At 37.5% G+C, this 15,006-nt stretch overlaps 1 protein-coding gene across 1 annotated transcript in view; it reads right to left on the minus strand.

Annotated features, from left to right (window-relative positions):
* Positions 1-15,006, minus strand: part of NID1 (nidogen 1) — a 48,114-nt gene that overhangs the window by 17,176 nt on the left and 15,932 nt on the right. Inside the window, exons 8-12 of the mRNA XM_085315554.1 lie at positions 13,781-14,026; positions 12,581-12,724; positions 11,827-11,955; positions 8,214-8,357; positions 7,312-7,434 (exon numbers count right to left, since the gene is read on the minus strand). Of these exons, the coding sequence (XP_085171680.1) occupies positions 7,312-7,434; positions 8,214-8,357; positions 11,827-11,955; positions 12,581-12,724; positions 13,781-14,026 (786 nt within the window). The remainder of the gene's footprint in view (positions 1-7,311; positions 7,435-8,213; positions 8,358-11,826; positions 11,956-12,580; positions 12,725-13,780; positions 14,027-15,006) is intronic.

Raw genomic sequence — 15,006 nt, forward strand, 5'->3', positions numbered from 1 at the left:
TGAGACCCTTGAAGCACTCTGTGCATTGGGAGAGAAAGAGCTGTAATTATGACACTATCTTCTTCCTATCAACGATTTCTGTAGACAGTTAGAAATACTTACTGCAAACTGCCTGATGAAGAGGTTTAAACACCACAGTTCTATTTATTCCTTGCATGCTTTTATATGTGGACTGCATTGGTAGATAGCATTAGTTATGTGTGGCTCAAGCCAGACCCAGCCCTGTAGAACACACAGCTAATCCCATATGCCTGTGAACTACTGCGGTGTAACAGTCATATAAATACAAAACAGCATAGTTGTGTTTTTTATTATTTATTTACACTAGTTATGCAAGCAAAAGCTTTGGATAAGTTTCATGCACCTGGACACAATTAGAGAAATATAAATGTCTGGAGAACAGCTCACTCTAAACAACTGAAATATTTGGCCTCAACTTTAATGTGGGTTGTTGGGAGCCTTGAGACAACCTACACAACCAGACCCCAAAGGAAGGCGTTCATTATCTACTTAATACTTTATTTGCATGCATTCAATGAAATAAAAAAAGAAAAAGACAAAAAGTACTGAATTCCAGTAATAGAGAGTTTTCCCACACTGCTCTTTTCGAGGTCATATTACGTGCATCATTCACAAGAGAAAGCAGGGGGGTACAGAGTATTGGTAAATTGACCCCATCTTGGTTTTGTTTTGCAATCCATCTGTGTTATCTTTGAGATGCACTATTAGCTCCTCCTCAGCATAAAAAAAAAAAAAAAAAAAAAAAGTCTAGAAGCTGGCCATTTGTCCTTCCTGTCCCCAACTCCCAGAATTAGAAAATCTCAAATATCTTATAAATGGCTTGCAATTTTTCAAATTAAGAACATTAGATAAATTTTATGAAGGAGTTAGCAGATATTAACTATGCATACAAATGTATTAACTCCCAGCTGGGACTCAGCTACTATACACAGAATATACTCCTATAACTAAGAACTTGAAATACTGATGTCTGTTCAAATTTCGAGACAACTCACATTTATATCTGCAGATTTGAAACAGGAATACTGATGGAAGTTTTGAAGATTACCTACATTGCAATGATCAAACCCACCTCACAAATATCCTGCCTATGCAACTAGTCAAGAGACTAGTCAAAAACTAGTTTTCAAAGTCAGAATTCTGTTTCTAGAAGACTGCATATTATACTTTTTTCTTTTTTAAAAGCCTATTAACACAGATATTCTACAGCATAAAAAGATGCTAAATACCCATTTCCACTCACTTTCAGTAGTAACTAGATCTCTTACTATCCCTGCTGCTGAAAGTTTTTCTTATATATATTTATGATAAACATTACCAGTATAAAGCACAATATGTTGTCTACCTTAAATAAATATTCTGAAAAGAAATAAAAGCAGTGTCATCATTTCCATTTGATGGAGGCTCAGTCATTTTAACTAGTCCTCCAAGGCTGTTTTCCACCAATTTCAATTAATAATCATGAATTTAGCTAATATTACACTTATAATTGGGGGAAAAAAGACTTAACAAGTTATGTCAGTCTAAACTACTTGCTTAGTATCCATATTGTATTTTTTCTCCTCCTCCTTTCTGAATCATGGGACAAATTACTATGCTCCATGCTACRGCTCACTAATTTGCAGGTAGACATCTTTGCTAAACTTTCCTCAAAACCTATTCAGAGGAAGGAAGTAGTTAATCCTTCTTAAACACTTTTTACCCAAGAGATTAGCAGTGAGAGCATGTACCTCTCCTTTACCAGGCAAATGGTAAAAATCATCTCCCACATCCTGTAACAGCATCTTCCCTGCATCTCTAGGCACACTGCAGCTGCTCCCTTGAGCATGTGTTAGTCAGACATCACTGGGTCAGCACACACAAGAAAGTCTTCTTAACTTAAGAGTTAGRGTTCTCAACTAGGAGTGAGGAGTCTGACTAAGTGTGGGTACCTACATCACAGCCACAGTCTCCTCTGAAGAGGAGAGAAATCTAGTCAACATAGCAGATTATCCAGGGGCAATTCGTGTTATCCTGAAGTAGACATTGACATCTAGTCAGCTAAATCAAGCCCTGAACTAACTGCTGCTTAGATTTCCACTCACTATAAAGRCAGTCTCAACAGCTAGCTTAACTAGAGACACCTAACGGAAAGCAAGCTGAAACCCAGACCAGCATTGTAGCCTATAGAGCAATGGAAGCACAATAAACTTAGATACAGGTGACAGCTGGTTGTGACGAACAGTCGGGTTATATAGTCACACATTTTCTCAGTGCTCTTAAGACATGATGATCCGATTTTGCAAACCTTACATTGTTTTAATTAACTGTCTGAAAGGAGGCTAGCTATGACTAAATTTGAAAGATGGGATTGACACAATAAATACAGTACATTCCTTCCCTTGACAAGTTAACAGTACAAGTTAGACAAAACATACAGCAAGAGTTGGCCTGTATTTAGGTAGTACAGGGGCTACTTTATAAATCAGCTTCCAGACAGACACTATGTCTAGTAATTTTTCTTTCCTTCAGCACACCAGTCTGATAAAGGTTCTTAATGCTTCTTCTTTTATATAAACATAGCAATATTTCATCTAATTGAAGTTCTTCAAAGATGCAAAACAATTAACATTAGGGAAAGTTTTCTGATCTTTTTGACTCTTATATAACGGAAACTTCCACTAACTACAATAGGAGTCAAGAGCAAATAATATTTACCTGGTATAACTGTGTTGTTACAGCTACTACTATTTCTGATTCTAGAAAATGGAAATTAAGTCATACCTACTTCAAGGCTCCATTTGTATTTCTATATGGCATTCTACTTGGGCATACAAGACCGTGTTATTTTTTTTAAACAGAGCACTATACTATAGGTTACCTCAATTCAATAACTGATTAAAACCTGAAAAACACCTGAGTCAATGGGCAAATATGATGAAGTGTTGGTATCTTCAGTAAATTTCCACCTTATTTTAGTCTTGGTTTTAAATTTCTTTATTAAGAAATTTAATTTCTTCATTAGGATTCTAGAGGAATATATACAAACATAGTTTGCATGATTTATAGAAGACAAATAAGCTGCAAAAGATGAGAATGACATGACCTGGTGACTAGATAAACTGAGCTCATTAAATCACCAGGTCATTTCACACAGTCAAATGGAAAGTTATACTTCTAGGAATATACTGTGTAGACCAGCTTCTAAACATGGAGACTTTTCTTGGAAAATGATGACTAAGAAAAAGCTATCAGAAGACAGTCAGTTCAATGTTACCACTCAGCTGAATGCCATAGGGAGTGTGAGAGGATATAAAAAAAGAATTCAGCATATACAGGGGGAACACTATACAGGTATGGAGAAGCAATGTTATTGCTGTACATGAGATTTGTGAGACAATTCATGGATTACTGTATCCAGTTCTGATATCCAAAGTTCAACATATTAGTCAAAATTTGAACCAGTGTACAGAAAATTCCCCCTAAAAGAGAAGCTGTAGTTCAGAACAGGGATCGTGAGCCAGACAAAGAAGTACTGTTTCATGGACCACATTACACACAAGTTGGACTAGATACACAGGATTGTGCATTTTGAACTACAGCAAAATGAACTGCTTTCCTCAGAAAATTAAATTGTTATACTACGTTTTAGACAATTTTTTGCATCTGCTTTGTAACCCACCATTAGCGATCTAGAATTTAAAAGTCACTAAAGTATATCATGGAACTTGAAAAAAATGAATGGAAAATAGCATCAAGACTGAAAGTGGGTCAGACTAAAAATATGCATATACAAATTCCCCACGTAAGCAAAAAACATAGAATGTGGAAAAAATAAAAGCCATATATGAACATTCAAAGTCTTTCTGGTCATGAAGGAAAGCTCTTGCAGCAGCACTGCACAAGATAGTTTATGGATTTTTCTAGAAAGACTGAGGCTGAGAATAAAGGGTGAGAAACAGGGATGTACAGGACATCTTCCTTTCCACTTTGCAGAAGGAATCACAGTCTGATACACTATACTAAATTCAATTATTTAGTTTTGTTATATCATTCAAAAATTTGTAAAGACTTGATATAGCTACTCAAACAGGTTTACACTGGAAAGCTAAAGCTACAGAAGTGCTTTAAAAYTTTATCCATAATCAAAGAGTACTTTTAAATTTCTAACTTGAATCACTTCATTCCTCACATATCACAAGAAGCTATACTAGGATTTTTAATTGGTGTTCTCAGACATTGCCAATAAAACAAGAGGTAAAAACAGAAGTAAAGAAATAACACACTTCCCTTTGTCCGTTCATTTTGCTTTGCAATCCTTCACTTACAATGTTGCTCCCTAAGTGCATTTCTCATGTGAAATGGATTGTATACAGACTAGCAGGACTAGCGTAGGGCTCTTAAGGGCCATACCCCTGTCTAACAATCTGGATTTGTTTCTGTTTAGTAAACAGTGTCTGGGGTCTGCAGGGGTAGAAACACTCAGACATCTGGTTTTTTGAAACGGAAAAATGAAGCGTGAGGAAATAATGAAGTACAGACATTCTTAATAGTTGCAAGCAGTGGGACATTCCAACATCATTAACTCTTTCATTAACCCACTGGCGTACTCTAGAACAACTGTAATACTACAGACATTTTCCTTAGTATTTTGACTACAAGACTTGAAAAGCAATTTCTAAGACCAAAACWGATTTTTTTTTTGTAAATTTCTGATGCAAGACCAAAATATGCAACTTGAACTCATTTTACTTGTCAAATGTACTTAAGAGTTCCTGTTCAGCAGTAGCTATATTTAACAATATGCTTCATAAAATAATAAAGATACCATGCATATAGCAATTGTACACATGCTTTGTAGAAAGATAGAGTAAAAAGAACCAAGTATTTGGATTAATAAAAGTTTTCCATGTTGTTAACAACCAGGATTTCAGTGACCTGGCTGAGGCTAATTAAATTTAAAAAATTAGCAGACAAAGAGGAGAAGAAAGAGCCTCTAATTAAAGTTGAATACAAAAGACTATCATCTGGAAGCTCCATCCTAGAAATTGCTTTGCAAATTAGGTGCTAAAATAAACTAAGTCGCTTTTCATTAGTCCTTAGAAAGTATATTTTGAGCCTAACTACAAGAAATGATTAGCTGCTGGATTGTTGGATATATACTTGTAAAAGTACATATTGCTTTAGCAATAGATGACATCTCAAGGGCAGCTGTTGTTCCATTACCTCTCCTCTGAGGGAAGAGCAGCTAAGTTTATTCTGAACACTGCCATCGATGCAGACTAGCACAGGTGATAGTTTCCTGTACAGGAGTCAGCAAAAGTGAGATTTCTTATCTACCAAGTTTTTCTGCTCACAGCATTTCATGAATAGAATCAACTGATATAAGTGTTTCTAAAGCCTGTTTCACTGGTAGTATACAACAGAATTAAAAAAAAAAAAAAAAAAAAGGTATATATCAACAAAACCTGGCAGATCCCCTCCCATTGAACAAATAGATACAAAGCCCTCCAAAACAATTTGTTATTAATACCATTTTGGGAGAGATCCACACTCAAGGTACAATTGCACATGGAAAAAAAATCAAGAAATCTACAGTAAAAATATAAAGCTACTACGAACTAGTAGACTGTACTTAGCAGTTAAATAGATACACTACCATATGCAAAAAGATGTTGTTTTCAATGAAAAAGCTTAAATATACTATCATTTATATGCAGAAAAAATTAAATATATCGTRGTAATAAAATTAATTTGTTTAAAGTATCACAGTCTACCAAATCACCCATTTCAGCTACAGGAAAGAGGATGTGYCAGACAAAATACTTCTGCCTCTGCAAATGTTACTGAAGAACTGTAAGCTTTACAGTCTGATTTTGCTTCAAGCTATCCACATCAAGTTCCTCCTTTAGAAAGAATTACCCTGCAGGTTTATCTGCAGGTTTGTTGGAGAAATATTTTAACAGAGGCCAGAAATACTAGGTAATTCTCCATTCATCTGACATTAAAATGAAAAATACAAATGGGCATTCATGCATGAAAAATAAGTTAAAATAACATTGAAAGACTGGCATAAAGTGACAAAACCTATAGCTTTAGAACTAAATGCTGCAAAACCTCCTGAAGCCTACCTATGAAAGAAAGAGAAAAATCTACAGACATTGGATGATTTGACATACCAYATGTGCTGCTCAGCACGTGAGGAAGCGTCCTATAAATAGGATCTATAAACAGAAATCACCTTGCAATTATTTTTTGCCTTTCCAATGAATGCTCATCTGTTCTTTTGGTTCAAGGCATTAGTCCCCAATTGTGCAAAAAAAGTAAAAGCTTCAGAATTAGGGATGACGGTGGCAGGCAGAGGGACAAAGAAAGAAAGTATGTTCCAGCTACACAGCAGGTAATGATGTTGTGTCATGAAGATATGGACTTTGGACATCATTAAGACTACAATGCAGAGGTGGATTCATAAAGACAGCCTACTCAGATACACTAATTCTTGCTTTCTTTCCTTCTGGTCCTACGACTTCTGTACTCTTGGCYGCATAGTTCAGAGTTGCGATCTACACAAGGTCTTCTGTCTGGCAGCAAGACTGTTAGAAAGCAGGAAAAGTGGGTTTGAATCTGCTCAGAAATTAGGCCTTATTTCCTGAATGAGAGCATGCACTATTCTGCAAAACTTGGGTACTGTCTCCTGGTTTTGCCACACTTTTGAATGAAAGTAACCACAGCAAGACTACTTCGTGCTTCAGTGTTCTTTACTTCTTACTTTTAGCATGCCTTCAAGATCAGGAGTTTAATACTTCAGGGCCCAAACTGCAGGGCATACACGCAAGACCAGAAATGCAGGGGGGTGAAAAACCTTCTGCTGAGTGAAAACAGGAACATCTAGATGTTATTTAGAAACTCGAGTCAGGCATCTAGATCCAACTGAAAACACCAGTGCGGGTACTCTGGTCTTATCCTTTACTTTCTTCTTGTAATTCTTCTGCATACACAGTAGCCCCTTGCCCCAAAACATCTGGAACTGTTGTTAATGTAAATGAAATGCAACAAAGAATTCAAAGAATCAGTCAGTTGCCAAATATTTATGTAATGTAATAAAAAAAAAAAACACCACTACTTTGGAACCAAGGACAGCTGGGAATAGAACAATTAAAACATAATACAGGGGATATTGAGCAGGAAAAGAGATAGTAGCCAAGCAACAGATTTTAACACCAGCATGGTGAAGTTCAAAACCAAATTAACATGTCATCCAATTYCCAAATTATATTTCCGGTCCTACTTTCAAGAACTATAAAATTTTACCTCCTAACACACACCGGAAACCATCCCCACGATAACCTGCCTTACAGTGGCAACTGAAGGACCCTGGTGTGTTGTAGCAGAAGGCATCTGGATGACAGCGGCCCTGCTGACATTCATCTATATCTGTAAGATAAAAGATCAATTTCAGATAACCTTAAATAGGTGCCTGAATGTCATACAACAGACTTGTACTTTAATTAATCACTATAATTTGTAAGTTATTGTTTGTCAGGAAGAACAGTTATCTGATTAGAATTATAAACTTATGTAGAATTATTAGAATTTGGAAGAACATCTGTACAGAAACATTAAGAAAAAAAGTATGCACGTATTTTAGATTCTAGCTCTTAAATCCCTGCATCCTCTTATTCTTAAATGAACAATGTTGATGAGTAACTAGCACTGTTAACTCACAGTATTCTAGAATAACTTGCCCATGTTTTGCAAGGTACAGACCAATAAACAGAGAGAGAGGGMTAGAATTTGGATAGCAAGATTTCCAACATGTCAGCTGGAGTGTAGCAGGGAAGCAGCTCTACCTAAAGAAATGAAACACAGTATAGTATTTCCACAAATTCAGAATTCTAAGCATTACCTTAATAATATAAACCAGCCTAGTGCAAACAGTTCCAGCAGATGACAATCTGATCTGCTAACTGCAACTGCTCCAATTTTTATACCTACCTCATCTCTGACCACCTGTAGCACAAATATTGAAGAGTGAATTCAAACATGGAGAGAGGAAAGGACAAGAGCTTAATGCAGTGCTTGCCTGGGGGGCTTAAGCTATGACATTTCCTATATTAAATCAGAAGTAACTACAGGACATTGCAATAACCAGCCAAGCTGCATAATAAAGAGCATTAAAAAAACACACACACACAAGAAAGAGTGCTACCCACCCTCACAGGCACGCCCATCACCAGAGAAGCCAGGGAGACACGAGCAGATGTAGGCAGACCCTCCGGTGTACACACACTGGGCACGCTGAGGAATRTCGCAGTTGTGTGTGCCTGTCTGACAATGGTTTATGGTATATTCAACAGCTGCAGGTAATACGCATTAAAAATAAAAAAAAGAAAAAAGAAAAGAGAGATGAACATTTGGATTTCCCTCCTCAAACTCTGAAGCTTGTAATATCTTTGTAGAGAGAGAACAGCCATGAAAGCATACAAAAGAGAAGGGGAAAGGTTTTTATGCTGAGATCTCCCTTTCCACTCATGCTACATGTTTAACACTGTTAAAGCAAGGGCCTGACTCCTCTCAGCTTTGCACAAATGTTTGTTAACATGCAGTACGGGAGAAAGGCTACCACAGTCACAGACTCTAACATCCAAGATACTTTTGTTTATACAAGAGAGTCCTGGATGAAGAAATGTAAGGAATCTCACAGAGATACCTCACATACTAGCTAAGTGGCCAGTTTACTGCTCTGGGAATTATTAGATATCCTGCTACACTAACCTAGCATTGACCCAGGGTTGTTGTCACTTGGCAACAAATAGGARCTATGACTCACTCAATCGGAGATAAACACATTTGTCAACTAATGGAGAGATTTTGACTAATTAAGGCAGCTGGGGCCAGTCCTGCAGCTTTTCATAACTTACTTTCTCAGTGTTGACAGCAGTGACTCTGAAAGCATTTCATTGTTTTACACACAAAAATGTTTCAGCTACTCTCCAGAACTCTCCCCATGCTTACCTGATAAGCCAAGGAAGAGTAAAGGAGACCATGATATTAGGGAAGGGAAAAAAAAAAGAGAGAGAAGGGGGGCAAAATATCACAAAATTCTTGAACCCAGAAATACACAAGTCTGCAGCATATGCATCTAGGAATAGACTTTCAGCTGCTATAGCAAAAAGTCACTGAGGCTTTCTTTACATAGTTGTCACTAAGAGCTGTCAGATGCTGAGACCAGACTCTACAATGCTCCTTCCATCACATACATGGACGGAAACTACCACAGTATCAGCATGAAAATAACAAAACTGCTTTCAGATCTTGCTACAATTGCAAGATTATTTTCTCCATTTCTCTGGGGGAGGCAACATTGTTAAAATCATTTAGGAGATCTGTTCCACTTGATGAAGTAAGTTTTAGACTACAAAATTACCTATTTAGAACTGCATTTTAAAAGCACTCATTTTAGATTATTAGTTCCTAATAAGTCCCTGTGTCCTTCTATTCTGCAGTCTACAAATACAGAACAGCACTTATTTACAACTCTCTCGCACCATTTGGTGATTCACAGAGCTAGTATGAAAAAGCTGCAGTTCTAAAAAAGCTGAGTCAGACCTGGTATCCCAAAGCAAGCAACAAAAGCACAAAGATGGTAACTGCTGCCTCTTCAGGAGTTCATGTTGTCTATGAGCTGTAAAGCACCCCTCTRCGGGAAGGGGGACAAGAACACCAAAACATTTCTTTTCAGCCTGCTGGGAAAATACAGTTCATCTTCTGCTTACTCAGTCTTACGGATGCAAAGTTTGGTTTTGATTGAAGGAAGCAATCATACTGAAATCATTCAAACTAAGCAAGGAATTRCATAGCATTTGGAACAAGTGTGTCAGATTCACAGGGAAGTGGTAGAATGAAGCCAGTGAGGTCATGGCTGGAGAGAAGGAGTCCTTTCAGGTTGAAGTGTCAAAAGGGCAGTGGTGGATATAATGGAAAGAATATAACGCTCTTCTTTCACATTGCACCCTACCCCYTCCACTGTCTCAGCAGAAGTTGCTTTTTCCAAATGCTCTGCAATAAAGGGGAGGGTCAGGGTGCACGTGAGCAGATGCAAATGGTAATTCCTACTGGACGAGAGAGATGGACTTGCGCTGGAATGTAATACACAGCATGCAAGGTCACACACCTAGGGGAAGTAATGCAACTTCCTGATGTAAGATGGAGGCTCTTCATTTGGGAACAGGTATGATGAGCTGAACAAATTAGCTGATCACAGGTTAGCTGAGCTACCACCATGAAACAGTCATGAAAGAAGCAAAGGTGACCCTCACCCGTTTCAGTTATTTCCAAGAGAAAGAGGAATTGGTACAATCACACTGGAATAGTGTGTACAGGTCTTGTTATCAAGAGATATACCAAYCAGAGAATTATGGGGAAAAAAATAAAGCCTATTTTAAAATAAAATGAGGCTGAAAGGGCTTGCCATATATGGAATAGTAAAACCAAGGCTTTGAAAGCATGCAATTGTTTTTTGCATTTTAAAAACTTTTTCACATGTCCCTTGATATCAGGTATGGAGAGTATGACACAAAAATAAGTGTTTATGAAAACTGCCAGTCTGCAAAACTAAGACAAAAATTTTAATTACAAAAAGATAATCTCCTRTCCTCTTTGACCAGAGAAATTTTCCCAATGAGGAGACTTCCAGACTGGAAGTAGGCAGGACACCCTGCCTTAAATATTATTTAACAGTGAAATGGGGGGGGGGGAAACAGTTGGAGCTCTTGCAGAAGAGTCATAACCCTTTCTTCAAATCTGCCATTTGTAGATTTTGGGGGTTTTATAGCCTTTGATACTTGCAATGTAACTGACACCCAAAAGAATCAGCTTTATGTTCACTAGGGTAAAGCTCAACGRTTTTCCCTCTATAAGGAAAATTTGCAATACACATTCCACATAAACAGCTTCAAACTCTGTAGCTACTACATGGAATTTTTACAATTTTAGTGGGAAAAAAACTCAGAACAAATAAGAAAAAAGAGCCCTTGGTAAGATAATCTTATCCAGCAAGTACAGGTTAACTCAGGCTTCTCCTAGAGAAATGTTTTTAAAACACTAAATAAACATAATTCAGTGACAACTACTGAATTTGGAGTTTTAATAGTCCATTATTACACCAGCCAGGTTTCCTCAGAACCTCAAAGATTTTAACAGTGAAATAATCTGTAGTTATAATTTCTTTTCAGTATAGTTAATCATCACTTCAGTATAAACCTGCATATAACTTAGACACACTTGTTTTGACCTGGGCACTGCCCTGTTTAAATGATRAATCATAAACATTTATTTGGAATTAGAATTAACAAAGAGAGATAAAAAAAAAACTACAAAATCCCAAAAAGCCAAAGCTCAGGACTACAGAAAATTATTTAAAGCGATGGTGTATTAAATGCAACCTAGTCTTGAGACTGAGATGCTGTGAAATGAGGGCAAATTAATGGCTCCTATTAACTTTTTTCTTTTACAAATTTGAATTTCACTTCTGTGTGAAATCTGAAGCTAAATAATGGTACAGAAAAGGTAGAAGCATTCCATAAACAATTCTGTTTTATATATGGACAGAGCATGAATGGGCAATTTTTATGAGAGGAAAACAAAAGTACTGTAGGCACCTTCTTTGGTTACCTAACGGATTGTAATCAATAACTGCTGCACAAAYTCCTAAATTCAACTCAAGCTAGAAGTAGAACAGCTTCTAGAAGCTCTGTCTTCTGGTTCTGCTAGATGAAGCACAACCCAAAACCAGTCAGGCAGCGCTTTAAGAAGTCTGAAACTCACCAACACACGTCTGTCCATCTTCTGCAAACTGGTATCCATCAACACACTCACATCGGTAGGTTCCTGGCTGGTTACTGCATACTGCATTAATGCCACATAATGCTGGTTGCTCTGAGCATTCATCAACATCTAGATTATTGTAAGGATTCCAGTTATTACAATGCTGCATTCAACACAGATGCCAGAAAATAAGTGGAACTTTAACTTTTTCTGTAACTATTACAAAATCCTGTCATTATAGTATAGAGAGAAGATTTTAGGCAACAAGAATGCTATACAGAGCTTRTGAATAAAAGATTCCTTGAAAGGAAGTTTCTGGTTAGATGGTTTCAAGGGGTTCCATCACAGCCCTGTATCCTACATGCCTGTGCTCTGTATGCACGTGCATACGCCATTCCTCCTCTCCCTCAACAACTTCTAATTTAGCAGACCAATTTTAACCAGATTTTACTGAGCAGTAAAATTCTCACAGGTAAGTTCTTACAATTTTTATGAAAATAGGAATTAGCTATGAACGATGCCTTGTAGGCTAGCAAGAAATACTCAAGGTGACCCTCCAGAGGGACCAATTTTTTTAAATTGCTTATTCAGATAGGCCAGCTGTTTCAGCATCCCTCTAAACTATCTCCCCCCAAATCAATCTCTTAGGACAGTTCATTTTACTGGAATAGCTAGTCCTGAAGGTCAATACACTCCAAAGAAACCAGATTCTGTGTTAGCTGTCATTTATTTTGTAATGAAATGCTCCTCATACCATAACAAACTTGTCCATCTCCACGAAAGCCAACTGAACATTCACAGAAGAAACGATTCCCTGTTCCTGGACGACATATTGCATTGGTATCACAGTTATGGGTACCAGTGTAGCAAGGATTTCGGTTAATATCAGCAGAACCATCTGTCRAGAGAGATCACATTTAGCTGTAATGACTCTGTCCAAGTAGAAGGATAAAGACACAGCCCAGACGATTGYTTGTAGTACATGTCAAATAAAGAAAAAGGACATGTTTTGCACCAGGAAGAGGGGGCCTTCCAGGCAATATGCAGGACACAGGTCTCAAATATGACAACAGCACCCATATTCTTTGTTACTTCTGCAAAGAATTRTTGAGTGTTAAAAAACAAACAAGCAAACAAACAAACATAACCCCCCAAAACTGACAAAGATACCTGACTCCAGGCCCCAAATATGATTCTTAATGCCCATTTTGTTCATTGTAATTAGTCAAACTTTATCTTTAGAATAAAAATAGACAGATAGATAAATACATAGATAGATAAAAAGGAAGGATACAGGGTTCCTGTGCTCATTTGGCATGCATTATCAAATTGTTCCTTTGCTTTCTTCTGATTTTAATGCATTTGGGAAAAAAACGGAAACAGACTCACAAGCAACCTTTTCATGGAGGGGAAAAAAAAAAAAAAAACACACAGAACAACTGCAAATTAAGGAAACACACTGACAAAATGCTGGCAAGTTTTCAGCTAATCCCAGCAAGACATTTCATAAGCTGTCTAACTTCCAAAGATATAATGTCATGTTTCAAGATGAACTATAGAAAGTAGTCCTTCCAATAGCAGACCTTATTGCCCTGTTTTAACCTTTGTTCTATCAATGCAAAAAAGAAAATATTCATAAAGGAACTATAATTCAGGTAAAAATCAATGATACATTCCATGCATCCAAACAGCATTAGATTCAAGCCAATGTGGCACACAAACTCCACAGGTTTTCAAGAGGAGAAAATCCCTTAGTTTTCCTTCCCCAAGTAAAAATACACCCTTCAACAGGGTTATTTTTCTTCTTAATGGATGGAACCAGACTTTCAAGGACCTATGCAACTAATAAATTTAATTAATTAGCACCTAGCTAAGTTAAGATAGAAGATTATAGGAGCTTGGCTCTCAACTATTCTCAAAAGAGAAGAAAAAAAGATTTCCAATTCATACATACCACTGATTGGGCCAATGGAATTACTCATGGCATATCGCAGAATCTGCTCATCTTTGTTATACAAGACAAACACACTGTCTACTGAGAGCTGCTGAGTAGCAGAAGCAGCATGGTGAGAGTCATCATGAATGCATTCATCAAAGGAGATGGTTTGTCGCCACTGATAGGCAGCCGTGTATGARGAAGCAATCCCATCCCTTTCTGGCTCCGTCACTGTGTATTCCCTGGTGGACGATGAAGTGATCACTGCAGAATGGCAACAAACAGCAAGAAGCTATTAAAGCAGACCTATTTCCAGGCAAAGGAATAAAATGTCACTTGACTAGGCTTATTTTGTCCTCAGATAGCAAAACCTTGAAGAACCAGCCRCATAATATATCTAGACAAAATTTAAAGATTGTCACTCCACAGAGTAAAGTTCAATTTCACCAGAGGGGACAGCCTTTCTACAGAGCAGGTAGATGTTCAGCACAGCACACATTGCCCAAACAACTCCTCCAAAACTCTGAAGTAGCTTGGCACAAAGCGGAAGCTTCTTGTTGCCTCCAAGGCATCACAGTTCAAAACAACAGGCAAAATAGGAAAAGGAGTTCAAAACTGACTACTGAAAATAGAGCAGCAACAACGCTGCCAAATCACTTGGAGCTGTCTCTAGCAACCAGAGCATGCTCTTGGAGTTTATTCTCCCAAGTATCCAAACGTACTCAGGTGCTTGGGTACACCCAAGGCAACTGCATCTTTATTGCTCTTTGACAGTGGGGCTGGATGGATGGCAGCAACACTCCAGCCACACTTTGATTTTGTTGTATTGAAGCACCCATAATTTTAGCCAAGAAGAGGAAAGCAGAAGAAGAGGTATCCCACTGTAAATGGTGACATGAAAAGCAGATCACTCTTACCAAATCTCAGACTTCAAAGGAATTGTGAGAAGCACTGAAAAAATGGTGGGAAAAAAAACTGGTACCGAAATTAAGAGTGTCTTAATTTTCTGGTCAGTTATTCAAATTAAATTCAAATTATGCTGACAAATGCTTGTTACTAGCACACAGCATGGCCATTCCTATGCAGCTTACATAACATGTACCGGTATATAAGCAATCTGTACACTTTCCCTGGACAAGATCAAAGCCTACTTAATGACAAAATCCCTACAAATAGGTATATTCCAGTCTAGCTCCTACTGAAGAGCTGTGCACATCACAAAAAGTTTTGTAATTTGTATGACT

The sequence above is a fragment of the Rhea americana genome, unplaced genomic scaffold (genome assembly GCF_003343005.1).
Source record: "Rhea americana isolate MKP2758 unplaced genomic scaffold, rheAme1 scaffold_43, whole genome shotgun sequence".
Taxonomy (NCBI): Eukaryota; Metazoa; Chordata; class Aves; order Rheiformes; family Rheidae; genus Rhea; species Rhea americana.